Genomic DNA, 24,626 nt, shown 5'->3' on the forward strand with positions numbered 1-24,626 from the left:
CAGTGCGTAAGGAGGTAGATATGAAAGTGTGCAAGTGCATTTTGGTTACAATTCTTGATAAATTTGAAGGTAGCTACAACTCTAACTCAATCTTGCCTCCTGATTTTTTTTATTTAAACGGTGGTTTGCCTGGATAGCTTTTAAACAGTACCACTTGTCCTCAAGGCACGTGTACCCCAGCAATCAGTATACGAAGGAAGAAGTGCCCGGAGGAGGAGGAACGTAGAAACTGTACGTGTTGATTTGCTTTCCACCTGGACATGGCACGGAGAGTTTGCCTCCTTCAGTTCCTTCGAAAATTTAAAGGAAGGAAGTTAGCAATGTGTAATTTTTATTTTTATTTCCTTCTCTTTTGCTGTGGCGTTGTCCTGACCCTGGCTAAAGCATCTGTGAGAAAGGTTTCATGGCCTGCGGCACTTAGCTCGGTCTCGTAGGTTTTAGCAGAAACTGTCATGGGTTTAACGTGTTCCAACTGTTTTTTGGGACTTGTTGATTGTAACAGAACATTCTGGTAATTTCAGAGGCTCATGCAGTGCTTGGAGTCCTGGCCTGTCACCAGAATAGGTTTCACATGATTCATCCTGTTTCACTCGGCTTGTTTTGAAAAACAGCAAAGCCTTTAGGTGTCTAGAATCGTCTTGGAATGAATTCTGCTTCTCATTCCCTATCTTGGAATTCGGAGTTTTCTCAAGTTCCTTTTTTCCAGGGTATTTTGTGATTCAGGCCGATTTCTGCAGCGTGGGGAAGCCACGTTGTAGCGAGCCAGTGGAAAGCTAATTTTCAGTTGGTGAGAGGACAACGTTTGCATCTGGATTAGCTTTAGACTAGCATTCAGGTATGCTTTTGCAGTTGCAGTGAGATCTCCTTTTCATTATTATTGCAAGACCTTGGCTGGAGCTGTTCATCCTGGTGGAAATGTTGCAAGACCTTGGGCTGAACTCTCATCGTAATGTCAGCTCTCTTTGGCTGGGTGTTGTCTAGAATTGGAAAAACAGGCTTTTTCTAGCCTTAACCCAACCCAAACTGGTTCTTTGCTGGGATTAGCTCCACACACCAAAACGGGAGCTGAATTTCAGGGCTTAAAATGACCCTGTGCACCTCGGCTTTAATATGCCCGGCTATATTTCATGAGGAGAGTCATCTCAGACCAGGCCTGTGCTAGCAGAAATGGTTAGAAACAATTCTTTTCCTGTCTGAACTGTTGAAAATCTCATTTAATAATTTCATTTTCCCAGAGTCTAGGAGGGAACTAAAGCTTTCAGAGCCTACAGGAGCGAGTATGGCTGGAAATCTCATTTCTTAGGAATTGAAATTCCGCGTCTCACCACAAGAAAGAATTTGTTTAGACTCTTTCGGAGACAGAATAAAACAGATGGAAGGTGTTTGAACACTCTACGTCACCGCTTAGGGGTGGTTATTTCAAGAGGGAGAAATTTGCTACGTTATTGTTAAGGGCAGGGAGGTGTAGAGCCTCCTCTGTTTATTGTCTGAGGTATTTGAAAGGCTAAACTAACACACGCGTTTGTTTTCCCTGAAAGGTTCTGCCAATTCTTGAGATCCTGTACCACGTCGAAGAAAGGAATTCACACCATGTTTACATGGCTCTTATAATTTTGCTGATCCTTACCGAGGACGACGGCTTCAACCGATCCATTCACGAAGTGGTGAGTCGTTTTAATAAATCATTCTTCAGACCCAAAAACGGCTTAAATCTTTATTTACAAAGGTGCATCTGCGTCTCTTTTCTCAGCAGACAGTGTTTATGGGCTGGATGTGTTCATCCAGGTTTGATGCCATGTGTGGATTTCTTTTTTTTTTTTTTAAGGACGAATAAACGACAGAGTCTTTTCAGATCATTCCTTACTGATGTGAACCAACGTGTTCCTGCTCCCGTTTCTCAAAGGAGATGCTGCATGTGCATCCTTTTCTCTATTTTTCAGTGTTTTCTGTCCCAGGTTAGCGTAGTGATAACCAAGCAGGCTGTCTCAAAGACGTGTAGTGAGAAAATGGAGGGGATAGAAAGGAAAAAAAAAATATTTCTCTCTAAAAACTTTCCTTAACCAGTTTGAAAGGAGTTTTTAGTTTGGAAAATAAACTTCCAGCTCAATGTTGCTTCCTTACTTGGCATTTCTTTTCTGTCTTTCTGCTAGATTAATATCTGTTTTATGTTGTCCACATAATATGATCCAAATTTTGACTAGCTGTGATGGGCCTTGACCATCTGTGCTGGAGATAATAATGGGTGATAACATTCTAGTTTCCTAGTTTATAAATCTAAGATAACGCAGATGTCTGCACCCATTTTATTTACGTTCCTGTCTAGGAGGTGGAAACTGTCTTTTGGGGTTCATTTTTTGCATGTCAATAATGTGAAATTTCACATTATTGACATGCAAAAAGCAGGAAGCAAGTGTCCAGGTACCAAAATAAAACTTTTCTCCCAGGTGATTTTCCAGCCTGTTTTGGAGCAAATTGGTGTTTTTTCTTGGTGCCAAATGGTCAAGCCTTAACAATATTTATTCTCTGAAATCTCAGATCATTTTCTGTATATATAAATACGTAGCTCTGTATGTGGAAAGTAAGAGGAGATGATACTTATATCAAATTCCCTGGGAAGTACCTTTTAGGAAGCAGCTTTTAGAAAGAGCATTTTCGGTAAGCATGCAGATGACCGAAACATTTTCCTGAAGACTTTCTTCTGCCTCATGGTTCATATGCCTTAAACCTCTACGTTTGCACCATAAATGCATGTGTGTGACGTGTATATTCAAGTTCCATGTCACAAGGTCTTCTACATTATTTCATCATTATTTGAGCTTGTTGAGGATTTAAGGTAATACCCACAAGTTTCACTCCTGTCCTCCATCATCTCTTTCCACGGTCTTCATTCATTTTAAAGGCTTTACACACGGTCTTTCAACAAATTCCTTACTGGAGAAGTAAAAGTGGAAGATTTCCCTAACATTGTCAGTGAGGATCCAGCTGCGGAGTGAAAACATAAATCAAGTTTCCTTGTCCAGCTTATTCTTGCCATCACCACTAACCCTGCCAATGCAGTTCCAGTGTTTTCGGTGTAATGTGGATGTTATTTTACTACTTCCATTTTAATTACAAAAATATCTGGTTCCTTTTACCCTATGCTGATTTTCTCAGCCCTGCCTTTGCTTCTTCCATTTTCTTCTCAATTAAATCTTCGTTTTACTTAAGGCTTTCACCGACTGTCTCTTTTATTCTGTGGCTGTTCCTCCCTACTGCTCACTCCATAGTGCCTGGTGAGAAGCATCCATTTGGTAGTAGTGCTGTGTGGCTAGGATTTAGCTGTTTTTGCTCTTGGCTAGGTAGTGAGAGGTGGCTGAGAGGTCCCAGAGTCTGCGAGCCCGGGTATGTGAGCTTCTTTGTCACCCCGACTGTCTCCCCTCGGTCAAAATTTCTGTGGTGTACTCTGAGAAACACCTGAACGAAATGTGATAAAGAGAGTTGATGGCTGCGATTCAAAACCCTCAGGATTCCTTTATTTACAGAAAAAAATACAATCTGTTATACTTCCTAAAAGTGACTTTCTTGGTCAGTGGCATTTCTGAACTCTGTGGAGGGATGTGGATAGCCAAAGACAAATGTGAGCACTGCAGCTTAACTCAGGTGCTGTTGGCAAACGGATGTATTGGTAGCGGGATCTTACAGATCCCAGGGTGGGGAAGAGACATTGTGCCTCACTTTGCCTTTATAAAAAATAAAATAAAATAAAATAAAAGGATACAAAATCATACTGATTCATCAATTCTCCTCACCTATGCTTTTGAATGATTTAGAGGCGTGTTTCCAGGTACGTATGACCAAAAAGTAGACTGTAATGTAATTTATGCCTTAAACTTTCCTATATATTAACTCCACATGCCCTAAACTCTGAGAGGGTATTCCAGGGAAGCAAAATAGTAAGAATGGAGTTGGGAAAACGTTATGTGTTTTTGTCAAATGTAAACATCCAGCATCAGTTACACAACTAGAATGAGCTCTTGCTCACTGCAAAAACTTACCAAAAAAAATTATTTTAACAAATACAGGAGATTTTTTTTCCATCGCTTGGGTAAAGTATGAAGAACAAAAGAATTTAACCCGTTTTTCTCTCTGCTGCTGTATATTCTGTGTAATGTTCGTATAAGCAGCATGACTGCACAGTCCATTTATGGGCTATTTTCCTTTGTGGTATTTCACCCATGCTTATTTATTGATTTTTGAGATTAATTTTAGTGAGCGCAGTTTTCTAAATCTTGTGATTATACCGACTGGTAAAGAGCTCAGGAAACCACAAAAACTCTTTTTGACTGCTGAAGCATTTTTGTTGAAAATGAATGCGGTCTTAACCGCCTGGAAAATATGATCAAAACCATAGGTCCTGTTCCCACAATTGGCTTAATGCAGTTAGGGCCCTGTAACCATGTAGAGCTCAGTTTCTTTCACTAATAATAATAATAATAATAACAACAGGGTAAATGAGTAAATGCAAGAATTCCCCAAAGGGGGGCAAATATTGGTGATTTTTCTTTGCTGATTTATGAAACGGTAAATAAAAGGAGATCGGATGTCAAAATAACTTTGTGGAATACTTTCAGTGGCAGCAACCTACAGCACCACTCTAGTTCTTTATGCCAGAATAAATACCAATAGAGTGTAAATCACAATTGAAGTGTGTTCACTTCCATTGTGATAAGAAATATCTCAGAAGGGAAGTTACGGGAAACGGAGAATCTCAGCGCTTGGTACGTACAGAATTCATACAGAATACAGCTCCAGTTGTTTGTGTCTGTGTTTTCTGCATGGTGTCCACGAGCCTGGTGTTAAAAAGGGTCCTTAATCAGCCACTGTTGGTTAATTTTTTTCCTTAAAGAGGAGCGGACTATTTCAGGAAGATGGGGTTGTCTCAGAAATGGCAACTCGCTGGCGTGGCTTCGTCCGAAAAGATTGCTCTTCTCTGAAAAGCTGCGTCGCTCCACGATGGATCTGGAGCTCTTCACCGGAGAGGTCTGCACTAGGTCTCCAAGCAATCTGCTGTGATAAAAACTAGGAGAAATTGCAAAGAGAACGAGGACAGGCCATAATAGGGAAGAGAGTAGGGAAGAGAGTTTGATTAATGATCATTAGGATACTATTTTGACTGTCCCTTGCACTCTGAAAGAGGTTCAAGAGGCAAATTTACGGTGAGAATGAAGGTGGGAAGTAAATAAAAGAAAAGTTTTTTTTTGTTGTTTTTTTTTTTTAAATAAAAAGAAAACCTCCAAAATTTTGAAGATCATACTTACAAAATATTATCCTCTAGAATAAGGCCTAGAGGATTCTTTTTTTCTACTTGGGTTTGCGTCTTAATCTCTTGAATAAGAGTTTTGGTAAAACATATGTGTAATTTTGAATGTCTTGAATATTTATTTTTACTGACAGTATGATCTTACACAGTGCCTAGGGGAAATGCTGGGAAGACCTAGGGTCTTTAGGTTGCTCGAGTGCCTCTTGGGTCCTCAAAAAAAACCAAACACACATAGTAGTGATGATCTTTCATGCTTTACAGATCGTGGTGTGCATCATCTGCTTAGTTCGTAAGGCTTTAATGTGATTAAATGTGATTTAATATTCTTACAAGACTCCTATATAGAATATTCGTATTCCCCTGTAAGAAAATGATCGTGTAATTAATGTTTTTAAAGCGTCTTCAAACTGTGCTTTCATCTCACCTGTGCCTATTTTATTTTTCTTTGGTTTTGTTTTTAATGCAGAGAGTGATTATAATTATCTGGATCTTCAGTATCCTTCTGGACACAGATGTATGATTGGAAATATTTTTACGTGCTATGGCAATTAGTCCCTTAGCCTCTAATAAAGAAGTGGATTATAAAGATGGCATGGTTTCTGAGAGAAGAATGCATTAATACAGGGAAAATCCCTGTTTAAACAAGGTCATCTGCCAATTCTGAGTTTTGATTACCAGGGAATAAATAAATCGAGAATGAGGTGTCCTTAAAAGTTACTAAGTACAGCACCTTAATTAAGTTTTGACACTTGTTAAAGAGCTTCATCGTTGATCTAGAGAGAGATCCTTGTAGCTTGTGAGTCCGTCTAGAGTTTTTGGTGATGCTACAATTTTGGTTTCTATAGATAGAGACATCAGGGTGTTTCATATCGTGGCTGCAGCAGGTGGGTTTTGAGAAACACCTGGAAATCTTCAAGAAAAACTCGAGGTTTTCTTGCACGGTGACCCAAAACAACAGCAAATGGAAGAACTTCCCTGTCTAATTACCAAATGCAAATCTTAAAGGGAGTAAAGGTGCTTATGGTGGTGGAGTACCAGAAAATGGTCGTGAACCATCAGAATAGGACTAAACAAAGATTTTTACTACAAGCTCTAGAGACCAATCCTGTTTTTTGGCAATAGTATGGGATAACTCATTTCTTTCCCGTTCTCATGCAGTCCTGTGATTCATAATTTCCATAATCGTTAAAAACCAAACCAAACTAGGATTTAAATATCTTCAGTGTGTGTAATGCTACGGGGAACAAAAGCCAACTTCAGTGGCTGATGGTATTTTTCATTATACATGGAGTTTCAATGAAACATCCTTTAAAATATCAAAGATAAAATCTATGCAGAGTGGTAGCCTTGCGTGGAATAGTCCTTGCTAAGCAAATCTTTGGTTTGACCCAAAATTATATAAATCCCTAAAGAATTTTCATGGTTTTAGGACACTTCTGCTTACTCCTTTACAGTTGGTTGCTGATAATTCTGGGTGTTGATCCTCTTCCTGCAGTAAGCTCTGGGATAGGGGTAAAGCTCATTCTCCCTGCTCATGAAGAGCACAAAAGGATCTACAAGCTCTTAAAAGATTAGAGAAGGTCATCGGCTGGGTTAAGGGGAGACCACCTACGGCAGGAGAAGGCTTTTGGTGTGAAGTCAGATGTTAACCTGTTGATCTGCTCTGCGTCCTTCAGCGTGTGTGCACTTGCCAATCGGTCAGAGCTTGCGTGTGCTGCCTCTTACCCAGTTTGTAATGAGGGAGAACGGGAGGGAATTGGAAACCCTGTGCAGGTGGCTAGGGTGGAAGTGGAGACAGAAGTGTAAAGGGTAAGATCGAAAAATATATCAAAATACATCAAAAATAGGACATCAAATATCAAAAATAGAATATCAAATATCAAAAATAGCATATCAAAATATCTCCTATACCAAAAAATATAGGAGAGTGGTGGCACAGGGCATGGAAATTAAGGACTTGTGAAATGTGATCGTCTTTCTGCACTTAGTTTACATGACTTCTAATAAACCTGATTGACTAGATGATGATATCGCAATTTTTTTTTAATTATTTCTTTAGAGTGTAATAGGTTTTGTCGCATTTAAGGCTGGAAGTTAGTTTACCTATCTTAAGGAATGTGAGAGTGGACAGCTTTTTATGTTCTTATCCAGACCTAGGTGCTAAAGAACTCCTTTTTCTTCTTTTTCAGATCCTGAAAAATATCACTTGGTACGCTGAGCGTGTTTTAACAGAGATCTCACTTGGGAGTCTCCTGATACTGGTTGTGATAAGAACCATCCAGTACAACATGACACGGACAAGGGTAAGAGTTACGTGGAGTGCTTAAGTACACAGTGTGGGTTTCAAACTTCAACAGAGCGATTTCAGGTTCAAACAGGGTGTGGGATTTTTCTTCCTTCTGTCGCAACCAGTTGGCATCTGAAGCTACGGGATGGAAGCAAAAGGGGAGAACAGTCATATTGACTAAGCACGGCATTATGTGGTTCTGAACTTGCAACACAATTTCTGTATTATTATATATTCAATTCATCAAATAGCATTTGCTGAAGTCCTTAATTCAGGTACAGAATTCCCATCTTCAGATGAAAAGGAAAAGTTCCTTTGGCTGATGAGGTGAAATGATGCCTGATAGGTTCTTTGCCTCTATTCAATCACTAAAAAATGGAAATTCCAGGTCTATTTGTTAGTGTTTTTATGAAGTAGGATGGTGGCTGGGTCGTGAGACCTTTCTAAGCTGTCACAGAGCAAAACTGCTTCAGAGCAGATTGGTCTTACGCATTTTTCATGCATGTGATTCTAAACCTTATCTTGAACATATAAGCTTTGTATTGCCTACTCTTAAATATTTTCAATGGTTAAATGCACGGAAGTTTTTACATGAAGTAGAAAAAAATGTTTTAAACACATTTTAAATTGGAAAAATTGAGGATTTCACGCTTGTGATCACAAGAATTAGAAGAAATGAGAAAGATCTTGATGTATGTTTCTAGAATACACAATCTGTTATGGTCAAGTTTAAATGTATACTTTAGATCTGAAAATGGAAAATAAATCCCTGAACACTGATGCATAGAGGCTGGTCACCCTCAAGACTCAAAATAATGTCTGAACATGGCTGCATTTCTTTCCAAATTTGAATATAACGTTGCAAGTCCTGCTATTACTAGTAATACCAAGTCATTACGTGGATTTGAGATTAATTCTTCTTTTCCCTTTTGAGCAATGTCTCATTCCATGTTTACTTGTCTGCGGCCAAGATCATTTGGTACAGAAGATTTCCATCTGACTGTCGACTCAGAAGTTTGGTTCTGTGAACACCCTTGAATTCGATAGGGCCATCATTTAATTGCTTCTCTGCTCAAATGGTTTAAGGGATGGTAACAAGAGGAGCAGAAGCCTGAAGTATCTTGTAATAGTTGTAAGATACATATGGAATAGTTTCCATATATATGGAAACAGAGATCTTGAGGATATGACTACAAAATGGAGAGAGAGAAATGGAGAGGAGGAGAATTTCTTTTAATATGCTACATCTGTGATATTTTTGTAAATTAATATTGCTTAAAATAAGAAGATGTACACATGTAGATATGTCTATATGCATACACACTCTGAAATCTGTGTGAAATGACTCCTAAGCCTGATTATCTAAAGAAAAAATATTTAAAATACCACCAAGTGTGTGCATTTTGCAGTTTTGCTATATGCTTTTGACCTCATCCTTTAAAGCAACACGTATCACTCTGTTGAGTGGTTTCCTGCAATAGGTGACAGTATTTATATATATATATATAAATAAATGAAAGTTTGATGTGTTTTTTTTTCCTCTTCCTTTCTGACAGGACAAATACCTTCATACAAATTGTCTGGCTGCCTTAGCAAATATGTCAGCGCAGTTCCGCTCTCTTCATCAGTACGCAGCTCAGAGAATCATCAGGTAAATATAAAACTTCTGAAATGGACTTCTCATCCTTGGTAAAACTCAGCAGCAGAGGAACTTGAATTTTATAAGCTGTAATAGGTAATGGTGAAGTAAGTAGCTGAAACTGTATCAGAGTAACTAGGTAATACAAGAATAAAAAATCATCTTTTTCTTGGATCTTTCCTGAATGCACAAAAATAATTAGTTTCTCTTATCTCAGAAGTTTCTGACTTCTGATTCTCCTAACAAAACAGCAGAGCAGCTGCTTTTAAACTGAAAGGTTTTCAGGGATTCGTGTAAATTACGCATTTTTAGTCATGTATCACGTTATAAAAATGCACTGTTGGCTCTCAAGTACTGGATTTTCAACTTGCTTGAGTTCTTCCTACACATTTGACAAACGATTTATTTCTTATGTCAGATGTAATGATTATTTTATGATGGGGTGCTGCAAATCTAGGCAATAAAACTTACACTGATGCTTCTCGAGTGATCAAGTATATTAGGTCGCGTAGTAATAAATACTCGATTGATCATAGAATGGCTCGGGTTGGAAGGGACCTTAAAAACCACCCAGAGAAGTAGTTGAAGTTGGTCTTTTCCATTTGTGTGTGTGTGTGCTACAGCCCAGTTGGTAAAGGCAGGTAATCACGCGTCAGGCATCCTCATCTTGGCAGCCACCGCTGCTCCATGCTCCAAGGGAAATCGGGAAGGTCCTTATTAATGCAAGCTGGAATAAGCTCTTACAGTGCTTGTCAAGTCCAGACAGTGTGCCAAAAATAAGTACATGATAATTGCGTGCCTGTACACTTTGTAAAGGGCTCGGTTAACAAGAAACACATCTCATTCTTAAACCACTGCGATTTAGGATGTAATTCTCTCCTAGCCTCTTCTCTTTTGGAAATGCCTGGTTGCAGAAGTATCGACTTGTAATCAGGATGAGTGCTTTCTGATTCTATCTTTTTACCTGTTTGATGCACACACTCTTTTCATACCCTGTGATAACGAGTGCTTGAGAGCCAGCTCAAGACCCCAACGAGGCTGTGTAACCCAATTAAATTATCTTGCACTCCTTCTATGCGGCATTTCAACATCTGTGGAGTTGGGGTGCGTTGTCATCTGTCTAGACGTGCGTAGTGGAAATGTGACTTTAATGTTGCTACTTTAATTTAGTTGTGAAATAATTGTGCTGTTCCTACTGAAGGTATCATTCTGTTGCTGGATTCATGCAGTGAGGAGGAATAACAGTGAATGACATAAAAGAGGAAAATAAAATATGTACATCTTAAAAATAGGTAAACGTGGCCACCAAGATCATGATTTAATTTGTCACGGTAGGCATGATTGCTTATAAAGCAAAATACCTTAATATAAAATGAATTAAATTCTGTCGTAAAATGTCTCGTACAGCTAGGAGTTGGGCGGGCCGGTGGAAGGAGGAGTTGGTTCCAGAGGCAGGCTGTGGACTTCACTGCTCATAGGGTTGAATTTTCATTTCAGGAGCTTTCAGCCAGGGTTTCCCTGGCAGGCTTAAGTACCATGATGGAAATTGTTTAGCTTTATTTCTTGTCAAGATACATACTTTTAAAATAATAATAAAATATTGTAGTTATTAAGAAAAATAATAGGAATAAATATTTATGAACACATTTCGTAAGAGATTAATGGTTTGAAGCGTACATTGTCCTTTCTTTTCCTATCTTACAAAGTCACAGGTTTTAAATTTAACCAGCAACAATGGACCCAACTTGCTCCATGATCCCAAAGTAGAATATTTTTATTTAGGTTCTTACTCTGATACTACTATCGGAGTGCAAGCTTGTGTGAGAATATAAACCACACTACCCTTAATTCAAAAAACAAACAAACAAACAAACAAAAAACCACACCACTTTCTCTGTGAAGGAAAAGACCAAAAAGAAGACAGGACTTCATAAGTAAGTATTTTAGGGTGTAGGTTTTTCAATTAAATAGCTGTGAAATACTGAACTTAAAATCTGCTTAGCAATACAAATGAATAGACGGTCATAATTTAAGCCTCACCAGATGCTCTAATGAGTCCTTCCTTAATGTGAGAAGTAATTCCATTTCCATGCAAGCTTTCTCCTAATCCTGTTCTGAGCAGAAATTGCCAATTGTTCTAAATTCTTAAGACTATTTTCTGTGAAAGAATTAGCAGAAAATATTCAATATATTACACTTATGATCTCAGTAAAATACAACTTCATGATCTTGGGTAATTTGTTTCACATTCCAGCAGGCATAAAAATTGTCCGATTTGTATGAATTTATCACAAGCAGCTGCGGGAAGTAAAAATAGATGTAAAAGAGGGTTTGTAACAAGATCCAGGGCGGTATTCGTTTAACGTTGGATGCGTAGACTTTGTGTATACTGAAATCTTTTCCCTTTTCTGTCCATTGTTAGCACTGGTTTGGTTTTAATTACACAGAGCTGTGTTATCAGCGATGTGCCACGGATATTATTCCACTGTGCTGTGACTCTATCAAGAGCTGACATTTGTAGTATTTTTAAATTATATTAGCAGACTTACTAAAAAAAAATGGTAACAAAATGAAGAAAAAAACCTATATTGAAGTCGCTGTTGTCACAGATGATGAGGCTACAGTCTCTAAGCAACAAAACCCAGCCAGGTGGAGTGCTGCGTACCTGCTGCGGGGTTTTTTCCTTTGCTTGCTGCATTGGACAGCTTCTCTGCTGTCGGAGTCATTTGTTCTGCTTCGTTCGACAGGTCCAATTAACCACAAAGTGAACCGACAAACCTAAGTGATCCTGTTATCGCAGGTATTCAGTTTGGCCCTTAAAACCACAAGCTCCTGGGCATTAATTCCTTGATCCTATTTGGAGAGGGGTTTTATGACATTCAGCTTTTCGACAGCTAGCCTGCCTGCTCTGGGATGTGGCACACAGTGCAAATGAAGAAGTCTTCCCCTGAACAGCAGGATTTTGACATCTCATCACTGAGTCATTCTAGTAAATTACTGACAAAAAGAGGACGGATTACCTAAGGCAAATGTTTTTCCTCCATCTCTATGTAGGGATGTTTGCTGTTTCCTAAGCAGGCATATACCACTAGAGGTTGCCATACACCTCGCTAATTAGACGTGAACATCTAACATTAAATGAGCTTATGGGGCTAGTTCTACCTTTTTCCTATGCTATTGTAACAGCTCTTTATGTGCATGGCTGTGTGACCCACCTTGAACACTTTTCCCCTTTAGATAACCTCAGAGAAATATCCAGAGGTGGCACAATTTTACCTGTGTCACGTTTCATTGACTTCTTTTGCTGTCTGGAGACTTCAGCTTGTTTCACCTCCCCAACCAAACCATTTGTTTTGTGGTTTACTGTGTGTATTATTTGATTATTTTTTTTACTATCATTTCATCTTATGGGCTATTCTCAAATTAAAATATTTATGAAAGCTCTTTAGGAATAAGAGTGCATCGTGTTGCTTTAAACTGCACCTTTTGAGTCCGTTTAAAGACCATTTTTAATCCAGTGTCATCTTGAAGTGTGTCTTGAGTCTGTAGAAACGTTGCATTACTGCTGCAAGGTATTTGTTAATAATTAGCAGCTGTAAATAGCATCAATTGGCAAATTCCATACTGGCCGAAAAGAAAGCTTTCTGGAGTTAGTGCTAGGAAATACGCGTGGCAGGACTGCAAAATGTAGTCCCCATCACAGTGCTCTTTTAACTTGATTTATTCCTAAAGAAATCTCTGGATTTTCTTAATGTGGCTATGTGGTTTATAGTGCTGCCTGTGAAACCACGTAGCTGGTTTGTTGAAATACGGAGTAATTTGAATCTAGACTCTAATGATTTTACCGACTCCCAGATTAAAACGTGAGCTATAGAAACGTTTTCTCTGAAGGTTTTCTTCCATCTTTATGATTTTTTAATCACTAAAATTCGTGCCTTGCTCCTAGGTACCGGTAAACTGCTTGAATGCTTGGCTTTGCAGAAATGAATACTGACTTATTTGCAGAACAAGTTCACTGCTTATCCAAGAACGGGTTCGTTTACAATACAAATATGTGCTGGGATGGTCAGTCTGATTTTTGGTTAGTGCACAATGTCCCTTATTGTAGTGGTCATTGTTCTTGCAGTGTTTTCATTCGTCATCCTCGTAGAATGGCACATCTTTGTAATGCTCCTGAGGTAATTTGATGGAGTGCTAGACCATTTATCTTCCCTTGGTATTGTTTCTGCCTACCTTATTATGGGTCTTACATAATCAGATTGATTTGTCACATTATCAGTTGTTATATTCTGTTATTCTTAAAAGAAGAGGGCGTGTTACTTGCCTCCTCTTTTCCCTAGACGATCAGTCGTTGTTTTTTGTTGTTTTATTTTTTTATGAATTAGGAACGAGGAGAAAATTAATCATATATTTCATGTCTTCTTGTGTTTGGCAGACTGATGCTGGACTCTGTAATGCATCTGTTCATTAGGTGTGGTACCCTGGCCTTTTTTTCCTGGCTTGTGACTATTTAAAGTGTTTTCTTACTTATTTTATATATAATATATAGGTGAAGTGTTTTTTTTTTTTTAAATATGTAGGTGAGCTCACTTAACCTAACTTAACTCCTTAAAATGAGAGCCAAAAGAAAAGCTGAGGCTGAGAAACACATTCACATCCCTGCCTTGTAAGTTTGAAATCCTATTCGCTTTTCTTTCTGGCAGCTTTTTGAATTTGTCCATGCTAAGGCCCTGTTCAGGTCTGCACGTGGAATTTTTCTGTTTTTATGGCTTTGGGGAGAAATTGAAAGCTCTCCTACCTACTTCACAAGCTTGATTTCTAAAGCGAAAAAGAAGTGTCAGCGTAGTTTCATGTTTATCATCATTTCCTTGTAGTATTAATGTGTTTTGGGGGATTGGGACTGCGGTTTCATTTGTTTTTTTTTGCTTTGTCTTAAGCTAAATTTCCCTCAAAAAGCATCTCTTTGTACAGAAGCAGCAGAGATTTTGCGTTGGCCAGGCGATTGGTTATTCAAGTAGTCCGGTTTGCGTGCGCCCTACAAAGAAAGGAAAACATTTGTGCAGCAGCGAGACCTGTGATCTGACCTGCTTCTTCAGGCCCACATGAAACTGAAAACTCTGAAACGATTGTGCGAAGGTGATGAAATTAGAACTTAACCAATTGCTTCGTAACATTTCCTAACGGCGGCAATGATGAGATGTAATTGCTGGCTCCGAAGCCGCCAGGCTGCTCACATGGAGGAAGATAAATCCATTTCTCTCCCACGTGGCTTTTCCAGGCTGCGAGCCTTCTGATTTTCCTGCCTTTTTATTCCCTTTGATGTCCACGGTGCTTTTGGGAAGCCCTTTAACATTCAGCTTCCTCTTTCATTTGAGTGTGGCAACGGGACAGTCGGTGCAGAAACCTAGTGAAACCGAGTTACCCAAATCAAAGGCGTTTCTTAAGGAGCAAAACTGGAATAAAAAAAAAAATAAATTGCCAGGTTTCTGCATGAATGCTTCAAAGCTGTTTGGTTTCTAATTTCATTCTCGCTTGCAAACTTCAGGAAAGGTGCTTCTCATGCAGGAGTCTTGCTTTTAATTGCTAGAATTTCAGCGTGGTCGGCACTGCAGATTTTAAATGAGGCGTGCGAGGTGAGTGAAAGAAAGTAGATGAATGGAATATGCAATACTTCTGGCAAACTCATATTTCTGGCTTTATTGCATCAGGTATTAAATGAGAAAAAAAAAAACATTTTTCCAATATGAAGATGGCTTCTATTCTGAATTTGGGGGTGCAACTCTGTGACCCTATATTGGAAAAGTTTGATTTCAGAAATGTCAGCTTTCAGTTCTCAGTAAGCAAAGAGCAAGGTAAAAAAAAATAATAATAATAATAAAAAAAAATGCCAGTAGATAGAGTCATAGAGGAATAACCTTTATTTTTATTAATGCATAAAAGAAAACTAGTTGCTGTGCCCTTTATTACTCTTCTGTGGGTTATAACAAGGTATTTGCATTGCTCAGAGCTGCGTGGCTTGGAGGATGCTCTGAAACATGCAGGTTTGCATCGTGCCGTACAGGAGCCTGGACTTCAGCAGCAGTTTCTCAGTGCAACCGCAAGCCTGATTTGTAGGCAAGCCTTTTAAGTTCTGGGTTCAAATTTTAATTGGGCAATTAAATCCCAATTTACTGTTTCTCTATCGTAATATTCAAGCGTCCATAATGGCAAACCCTTGAGAAAAGAGGCGTCTGATCTCACACTGGTGTGTATCAAGAGACTTCACAAGTCACGTTACGCAGTAATAAAGGATCAAATTCTGAAAAGTGCCCTTGGAATGAATGCCCTGTGGCCAGAGCTGGTAAAATATTGAACCCCCCAAGCATCAGCTTTCCCTTTTTGTAACCAAAAGCAAATAAATCGAGGGCAATGAACAGTTGCACTGAAGCAGTGATTTCTGCCTCTGCAGGCGTTGGGAGGGGTGTAGTCACCAATCCCTAGTTTCTAATAGCGATGTGTAAATATCTCTGCTCTGAGCTGTTTAAGAGTAATAGGTAATGATTTCCCTTGATTTACTTCTTCATCGCACATAGATTATACTTGTGCTAGAAGGAAATTACCTTAATGAAAGTAATAGAAAGGAACCTAGTCATGCTGTTGCTAAGTTTTCTAAACAAGAGGCGTTTTGTTTTTTTTTCGAAATCAGAATTACGCTGCCTTTCATCACCTGTGTTCATGCCCTGCAGGCCTGACCGTGCTTTGGGAGACCAGTTGATAGAAACGATGGCATCCTCTAATTCCTGTCCCCTAAGACTTTCTTCAGCTTTAGATGACCTACCTGCAACTCAACTAGCACGTTTGATTTTTTTTGTTGCCTGTCCTTTGCTTTGGTGGCGTTTTACTACGTGCTGCGTGCCTTAGATTTTAGCACTAACTCCTACTCAGTATCAAAGGCCACAAAAATGACCGATTGACATTGCCTGGGAAGTCAGAATTAGAAGCCTCAAAGACATTTTGAAGCCTCAAAGACATTTTGCTTTTAATGCTGCTTAACTTTCAGATAGTTTTGTAGCCTGGTAGATTAGAGGAGAGCTGACTTAAATCCAACCTGGATGTAAATGATACCCTATTTATGAGAAACTTCTTCATAATGAGATTTATTTTTTTTTCCACGCAGAGCAGTGTGGTACAAAAACCATCATCCCATTTTTCTGGGATGTTGCAAGTGAAAAACGAAGGGCTTTTCAGAAAGGGGCCTTCGTGGTATCCTAGTGTGCCGACTGCGTTTGAGAGATGACATTTGGGGAAGGGAAGATCAAACAACTCCAAGCCACCGAGTCTGAGGTTGGATTTTAATCCGAGGGCTGGTAGCAGAAGATGTGTGCACAGCAGGATACTCAAAGAGATTTTTATATCACCTATGCAGTGTTGGGTCTCTGGTAGTCGCAGCTTGCTCTTGCAGAGTGGATCAATCTTCTACTGAAATCTTTTGCTGACCTGTAAAATGTAGACGTTGTGATAATTCTTGCGTTTCTTGAGGGGAATTCATTGCTACAATTCATGAGGCTTCTGCCGTCTAGGAAACCGTGCAGCACTTCAGCATCTCTCAAGCCGTAAGTCACCGCTTGGCCGAATGTGTGAGTAGTGAGCATAATTCAAATTAACACAAAACTTGGCCTCAGAACTAAAATTCATTGAAGTCTTGACACCTATTTCACCTGACACCAGCAAGTCCATCACTAAACCATGTCCTAAACCATCCACATCTCTGAAAAGCCTCCAGAATAATGTATTTTGGTTTTTCTTTTTCCCCAGTTTGCAAATTGATCGTGGATTATGTAGTGTGGGTTTACTGCTAATTGCTGCATGGCAGGACAAAGCTTTAAAAACTCCTCTTTTTAGCAAGTTCCAGAAGGAACAGGCTTACACGTAAATTGATTTCAGCATTTTTCCATATTTCCAATGAAATTGGACTATTTTCCCATTCAGGTCTAAAGAAGCTGTTTGCACTTTCCACCCGCAGATAACAAAAACAAACCACCGTGACCAACAGCAAGCCAACAAGAAATCCTCAAAGACAAAAAGGACAGCAGGTTTTGTGACTTCTAATAGTGGTCTAAAAACTATTGTTGTCCTAGCAGAATTACAGAAACTGCAGTTTTGCTTTTGCAGTTTGTTTTGAATGGAACGTATTTATAGGACAGCGTGCCTTAAAAGAAATAACCAAGTGATTCAAGATGATGACTTGCTTGAACCTGTCTTTTATCTTCAGTTGGAAGCTATTTGGCTCATTAACTGCTCGATTGAGATACAACGTGTACTGTTTCCTTTTTCAGAAGTTTTCTTTCTGGAAAAAAAAAACAAAAACCTGTCAACTCTGATCTAGATAGATGAATGAGTAGTGAACTTATCAGGATTTACCTGACAAACTCAAATTGGATTCTGGCTGTGAGCAAGCATCAGTATAAAATAATGCAGTCGATTCTAAGTCCTGACTTCTCTTCTTGTATGGCTGCTGCATCTTTCCCATTTTAACTGGTGTCAATATTTACGTGCAGTGCTTTACCAGCTTTGCAGTTGCTCATAGATCTATGCCACATCGATCTATATACATACATAAGGAAATATATATGGATATATAAGGAAATCTTGCTTTTGGACCCCCCAGTTACATGAGCATTTTAGAGATTCGGGAAGGACAGAAAACAGGTGGACGTTTTTGAGTCTGTAAGCCAAGGTTTGTTTCTCACCACCGTAGACTTTCGCCTTATTTTGCATGGCTAAGAAGTAGAATATTGCACTTGAAAGCATCGGACACTTTTAAGTGGAGGGTGAAACTACAGGTACAGAAGAAAGAATCGGGATTTAACAACTTTAATGTGCATCAGGTCTTTGTAACTGGTGGATGACTCAACCTTTTTAATGGTAATGGCCTTCAGCAAGTTGAGGAAAGAACAGGCTTTTAGGTAAAGTAAATACACTTGGATCTGCAACGAATAAATCAATTTGCTGCGAAGCTGTGTAGAGACATGTTCCTGTAACTCGTTAATTGTGCTCTTGGGTCCACAAATAGGTTTCTCCAGATGCCGCGAGTTACGCGGGGCTCAGATTTGGAAGGATCCTGTTGCCAAACAGGATGAAGGCTCAGACCAGCGGTGCTGCAATACCCACTCTACTCATCATCTGACTGCCCGAGAGCCTCCTCTTCCCCTTTTTGCTCTGCCCCCGCATCTCTCTGGACAGGGATTCGAGGTCTGTGCAGCCTGCAGGGTTGTAGCTGGTGCGGGGATGCAGATGCCTGCTCCGATGCTCATGTAGGAGGCATCTCCTGTCACATCCCCTGTAGAGCCTGTGAATTATCGTAGGTGTCTGGCTGTTTGAGAGGAGCTGTCCCATACCTAGGAGAAGGTTACTGAGAAAGGGGAGCAAGGTTTATTGTAGAGGAAAGGGGAGAGAGAACGGTCACAACCTGAAGCCGAAGCTTCCAGCCTGACGGAAGATGACAATTTCTCATGGTCTTGAAAAAATGCCTACGAAAAACCACACGGAAAAGCTTTCGGTCGAGCACTGTCACAGGAGCCCGGAGAGATTGTAGGGTCTCCATCCCTGGAGGCTTTCAAGATCCAACTGAACACAATACACGTAATGTTTAGGTCGTGTGGTACATCAGTACCATATTTCGTAGCATCCTAAATAGCAGCTGGCTAAACAGAACTGCCCATTTGCCCAAAATTCAGATTTTAGATCGGACTTTTTCTGTGGGCAAGAAGGCAGCTATGCTTTTGATGCTTGCATTTCTGCTGTTCCTAGTGCATGAAACAGCATGGATAACGTTTTAGGCAGAGAATGAATTAAGCCATTCTCACAAAATCGTTGATCTAGTGAGTTAATGTCATCCTCTCTGTAGTATTTGAGTGAGTGTGGCGTGCGTTTTTGTTGCATTTGTCTTTGGGAACACGAAAGTAATGACTAATAGGCTTCCTCGAACACAGGTTATTTGACATGAACAGTAGTAAAAACTTCATAGCACGTCACGACCTTCTCCCGGCACGTATACAGATAGTTCAGGATGCTGACTAACATGTGCTGGAGTTTAATTAGCTTCTACTTTGATTGTTTTTTTATTAAAAAAAATGATTTCATTCCGGCTTTCCCATCGAGTCGTGTTGTAGCACAACTCCCTTTTGAAAGGATAGCAATTAGGATTCTTCCAACCTAGCAAAAGATGAATTTTTCAGATTCTACCGCAGAAACAATATGACCTAAATATTTAATCAGGCTTAGCAAAATTGGCTTTTTTTTTTTTTTAATTATTATTGCTGCAGATTAATCTCGTTTCTCTGAGCTAATACATGTGGCGTGTATGTTTTCAAGCCCTTACTTTTTCTCAGTAAAGCTGAAGATTTATAACCTTCGTAAAATCTGGCGTGCACTGAGATGAAGATTGTGAATTACTATTATTTAAACATCAAAATCGGGATTTCTTCTTTTGAATCCTGTATATGCAGTTTCAGTCTATATTATATTTACAGAGAGCTTAGTGTTTAGACCGCTCTTCTACACACCCTGCCCAATTTGCTTCGTTTCTGTGTTGCTAAAAAGACGTTGGCTTGGTGCTGTTTATGTTTTTGCCTTTTATATATTTATTTTAAAACTTCGGTTGCCTTCAGGAGAGAAAATATTTACTTTCTGGTTTAAATAAATAAGGATGGAAGTGGCTTTGCATGTTTTGCTTAGTGCTGTTTTCTTGTTCAAGTCTGTCCTTACGGTTTCAAAGAAGGCATATCATGAATTTTAGCACTTGATATTTTTTAACTGTTAATTTTTGCTACGTTTTTAGCTGGTGGCTGTAGTCTTGCGTACACCTCTTGGATTTACGAGGCGTTGAAGTTAAAAATTTGAAGTGATGTGATCACCTAAACCGAAATATTTGCAATAAGTAGCAACTGCACAGTTTGCTTTTCTGGTTGTACCGTGTCAGCTGGCAGTCATGTAGGCCACATGTCTTGTTTCTGCTTCGTTGTTCCCTGATGATTTAAATGTTTCCCATTGACAGATTTTATTTAAGAGTGCTAGAAACTGCGTAGAGCTGCTGGACAGGTCAGGCTTCCTTCCATCCTCTGCATGTGGGAGCTTAGACTGACTCTTTGGCCCAAGAATGGGACAATTTAGGACATGGGATTTTCTTCGGAGAAACGTGAAAAAGAGCAGGTTTGGAAGATCTTCAGCAAATTGTCATTTCTTTGTTCATTTTCTTTATCACTGTGTTTCATACAATGTCCTCTGAGGACCTCAGGCAGTCAGGGGTGAGAGATTCCCTACAGCTCTACGGAAAGCCTCTGCACCCATTCACATGGGATGGGGCTCTGCTGTCACACCAGCAGCAGCACGGCTCCCCAGGGCTGTAGACATCTAATTCCCATTGACTTTAAAGTGTTTCTTTGCCTTTGCTTAAGTAAAAGTCACCAGAAAGCCTTTACCAATTTCCAGACTCTATAGAAAGGACACTTCTATTTGCCTTCATTAGAGCTGCACTAAAAGAAAAATAAAATGCAGATATATTGGGTTTATTTTTGATGTATATTTATGAATTACGCTTTTTTTTTTTTTTCCATGGGCTTGGGTGGAAGATAGTGTGTATAAGAACTTTCTCTTGTGTTAGAGATCATGGGAGCATCCTTTTTTGTAACTACTGCTGATCCAGACAAATCGAAAAAGCTCTCAGAAAGCGGAGGACCAGAGCTCCAAAATTACTGGGAGGCTGAGATGAGCAGGTGAGAGTACCCTCAGAGCAGCCGAGTGTAAGCTTTCACCAGTCTGAAGATCTTTGAGAACAATCTTTTGCCCAGCAATACTGAAGTTTTCCCTCTGCCTTCTCATTGTATACCTTGCCTCTGCGCAAGATGAGGCAACGCCAGGATCAGGGAAGGAAACTTTTTCACAAATGCCAGAAACTTGAATAGAAAAAAGTTCTCAAGTCTAGTAGTTTACCGGTCTGTTCACCGATGTCAGGTTCTCTGTTTTCTTTTGGAGTATCAAGGTATTTTAGGTACGTTTTTATTCAAAAACATGCGTTTTTCATGGTTAGCAAACAAGGCTTTTCTGTGTTGTTTCTGGTGTTTCATTTAGTTTTTGCTCTTTCTTTCAATTCCCCACCCACTGTGCTTGGTGGAAGCTTTTGTGCTGTGCTGGAGAAAGTGAAAGACAAACAAGAAACCCCCAAGTAAACACCCTTGGGAATAAAAGAAACCCTTGGAGATCTCTAAATGCCACTTTCTGACTTTTCTCAGCCACCCTTGACGTCAAAGTGCAAATCAAAGGATTCCAGTGGCGTAGCTGAGGAGGGAGTCGGGTGCTTTGACTTGATCCCTGTCAGGTTTGAGCATCTGAATTTATCTTAAAGATGTCTTTATCTTCAAGATGTCATTGGCTTTCCATCTTTGTCATGCTCATTTCCAGCCACTTTGTATTTGGGAATCGTGGATGATCTGATGGAAGAGATGGTTTTTTACCAGATTCCTCTAACTGCAGTCTCCCAAGTATTGTTGCTCTTCTGCATTGGTTTCCATCTGAAAATCTGGTGGGATCCTTTTGGTTCTCATTACACAGTGGCTATTTAATACAAAGAATATTCTTAATTTAAGATTTATGGAACATATAAGATTTTTTTTTTTTATTTAATAAGTTTAAACATGTAGAGGATATAGCTATAATAATATTTACGTAGTGAGAAGACATTCAAAGAGTTGTGGTTTTTTGTTTTTGTTTTTTTTTTTTACTTTCAGTGCCTCAAAAACAGGAGAGTGAAAGCTTATTGTTATGTAAGGTGAAATGTGCATCCCTATGACAGCATTGATGGGAAGCAAAGATAAGTGATACTAGAGCGTGTCCTCGATTCCTTGACATTTAAAATTGTAGTCAAAAAAGTTATGGTGGCTTAAGAATTACCTCCTAGCGGCTGCTTCCTCTGCTGAAAGTTAGCATTTCTACAAACAAACTGCCAAAAAGGGTTTCTCAACTTTCTCAGCAAAGGTAGGTGGTTTATTTTAACCCAGTAGTAAATGTTATTTAAACTGAAGCAGTCGGAGAGCGTGGTCCTGATAAAATTTTAGGCTTAAAGGCACGCCGACTGTGCCCCAGGATCAACTGTTTGACACTCTTTTCTATGCTGTTCTCAGGTATACAAGTGATTTAGTCTCCTGAGTGTGTTTTAGCTCCACGTAGCTGAGGGATTAGAGACAGAGGATTGTAACCCATGAAACACAGACGATCGGGGTAGAAAATTAGGAGTTTTAACCTATAAAACTAGGAAATGATGGTTGTTCATTGGGTAAGGATGCTGCGGACTGGAGTTCAGGTGTCTGTTTCTTTATTCTGAAGTCAATGAAAGAGACTCGACTTCAAAAATAACTCGGTCTTCAGTCTCTGCGCGTGTAGCTTTGCCACTTCAGCACGCCAAGGGAATGTCCAAACGGGAGAGATACCCACACCTGGATGGCAGTGGGGCCGGCAAACCTCTGGTAGGAGCATCCTGATGCTTACGGAGATCTGTCTCATCTGTCTCCTAATGTTGAAGGCACTTTCTGGAGGACGTGCCGCACACAGTCCCTTGCCCCAGAGTTCCCCTGTGACCTGAGCTATCGCGTACATTTGGGGAATACTCGGTTGGTTTCTTATTGTAAACTTTCTACGTTGTAACCTAGGTTCAGATTCACACATTTCTATTTTCAGGGCAAACTGAGAGAGGCAAAAGGGCCCAATTACTTGCATCTCTAACGCGTGGGACTTGGCAAATCCCTTTGCAGTACTGACAGAAGCAGCCACGGGCTAGCAGGTCCTTCTGTCTCGTGAAACTGTTGTTTTATGCCAAACTGCTGCGTTGCTCACATAGGCATCTTCCATTGACTCTTGGCACGCAAACCTCGTTGGACGTGAAAAAGTGAATTAGTTTTCTTAAAGGAAAATTCCTCTCTTTCTGTTTTTTCTCCCTTTACCCTTGTCTTTCAGTTATACCTGCCGCCACTTGCGGAGATATGTATATGTCTTGGACAAACTGTATTTCCCCCACTCTCACTGCTCTACGCTGCAGCATTGCTTCTCGACCCTCAGTGACAATGGAGAGGAACTCTTGTCTTTAACTTGTTCTCACATTCTCAGATCCTATGCTTCCAGGTTGTTAACCTCTGCTCTCCGTTTACTGCATGCTGCATGCTCTGTGACTGATCTGTGCATGTTCGGACTTCATGCTGGATAACGTGAAATGGCACTGGGGATGGTTTGTGTCTATGGCATCGTTGGTATGTATCCTAAAAAGGGTGGTAGAAGTGGAAGTTTAATTATCTTTTTGTGTTTTTGTTTTTTTTTTTTTTGATTCAGAATACTTTACCTGTCATCAAAGGTCGAACCCCACTTCTGGAATTATCGCGTGGCCCTCGGGAGTTTTAAATCCTTTTTATGTTAGAGTGCAAATATCTTAATCCTTGACTGTGACATCAGGGCTGTGAGCTGTGATTCACACAGCTTTCACGCAGTTGTGTAGTTTGCTTGGAATTAGGCTGACATGGAAGTGTCTAACACTTCCCTGATGCCCAATTACTTCAGTAATAATATATATAATTTGTTTTTCGAGAATGAGTTTGAGGGAAACGTTCATCCTCAGTAAATTGTCATGGCACTTGCAGATCCCTCTTAATTTATCTTTTTTTTTATATGCCTTATCAGTTTTGATTAAGCCAAAGGAGGGGAGTGTCAGCCCAAGCTAGCAATATAACATCGTGTTCATGATGCAGAACTGTAGATGCTCCACAGAAACTGTAAAAGAAGGGGAATTTAAAAATCAATTCTACTTGGGATAGGATATTTCCTCTAAGATGTTTATTCCAAGTAAAAAAAAAATTAAGTTTTAATGTTTCACTTCTGATGCTATGGACAATGAAATATTTTAACCAAAATGCCAGAAGCTTTAGGAAAACAAGTTAAAAAATTGCATGACAAAGTTGACGAGAAGATGGAAAGCATCCAGCCTGGAAACGCAGCTTCCCAGCTAAGCCAGCATACAATAGCAGCAGACCACACAGTAAAGCTAAGTAAAACCAGCTTGATTGTCAAGCGAGGAAAATACAACATGCGAGCTGAAATAGCTCTGCTGGTACAAAAGACATTTTATAGTAGTACTTAATGATGGAGAGTTACACTGAAGGATCTCAACAGGAGATGAAAATCTAGCTGTCCCGAGGGGCTTTCTCCGGATTAATTCGGAACAGGGATACAGTATTTAAGTAGGAAAAAAAAAAAAAAAACACATAAGATTTCACAGGCTTTATTTTAAAACGAATAATAATCGTGAGGGCAGTGCACACCAAAATCTTGTTAAAGACGGGATGTTTTTACATGTAGGAATATCCTGAAAACGTGAAAGAAAG

General features: G+C 39.6%; 1 protein-coding gene and 1 long non-coding RNA gene across 6 annotated transcripts in view; both read left to right on the forward strand.

Annotated features, from left to right (window-relative positions):
- The window catches only part of DYM (dymeclin), a 160,186-nt gene that overhangs the window by 48,702 nt on the left and 86,858 nt on the right, over positions 1 to 24,626 (forward strand). For 3 of the 5 annotated variants that reach the window (XM_084505001.1, XM_084505004.1, XM_084505002.1), the window contains 4 exons: positions 1,539 to 1,664; positions 7,489 to 7,602; positions 9,143 to 9,237; positions 23,212 to 23,376. In XM_084505001.1, coding sequence (XP_084361127.1) covers positions 1,539 to 1,664; positions 7,489 to 7,602; positions 9,143 to 9,237; positions 23,212 to 23,376 — 500 coding nt within the window. The remainder of the gene's footprint in view (positions 1 to 1,538; positions 1,665 to 7,488; positions 7,603 to 9,142; positions 9,238 to 23,211; positions 23,377 to 24,626) is intronic. The other 2 variants (XM_084505003.1, XM_084505005.1) reach the window with 1 other exon arrangement.
- On the forward strand, positions 13,183 to 15,215 carry LOC311427567. Its single transcript, XR_014687430.1, has 3 exons — positions 13,183 to 13,696; positions 13,806 to 13,891; positions 14,197 to 15,215. It is a non-coding gene; the product is annotated as an uncharacterized lncRNA (long non-coding RNA).

The sequence above is a fragment of the Aythya ferina genome (assembly GCF_964211825.1).
Source record: "Aythya ferina genome assembly, chromosome: Z".
Taxonomy (NCBI): Eukaryota; Metazoa; Chordata; class Aves; order Anseriformes; family Anatidae; genus Aythya; species Aythya ferina.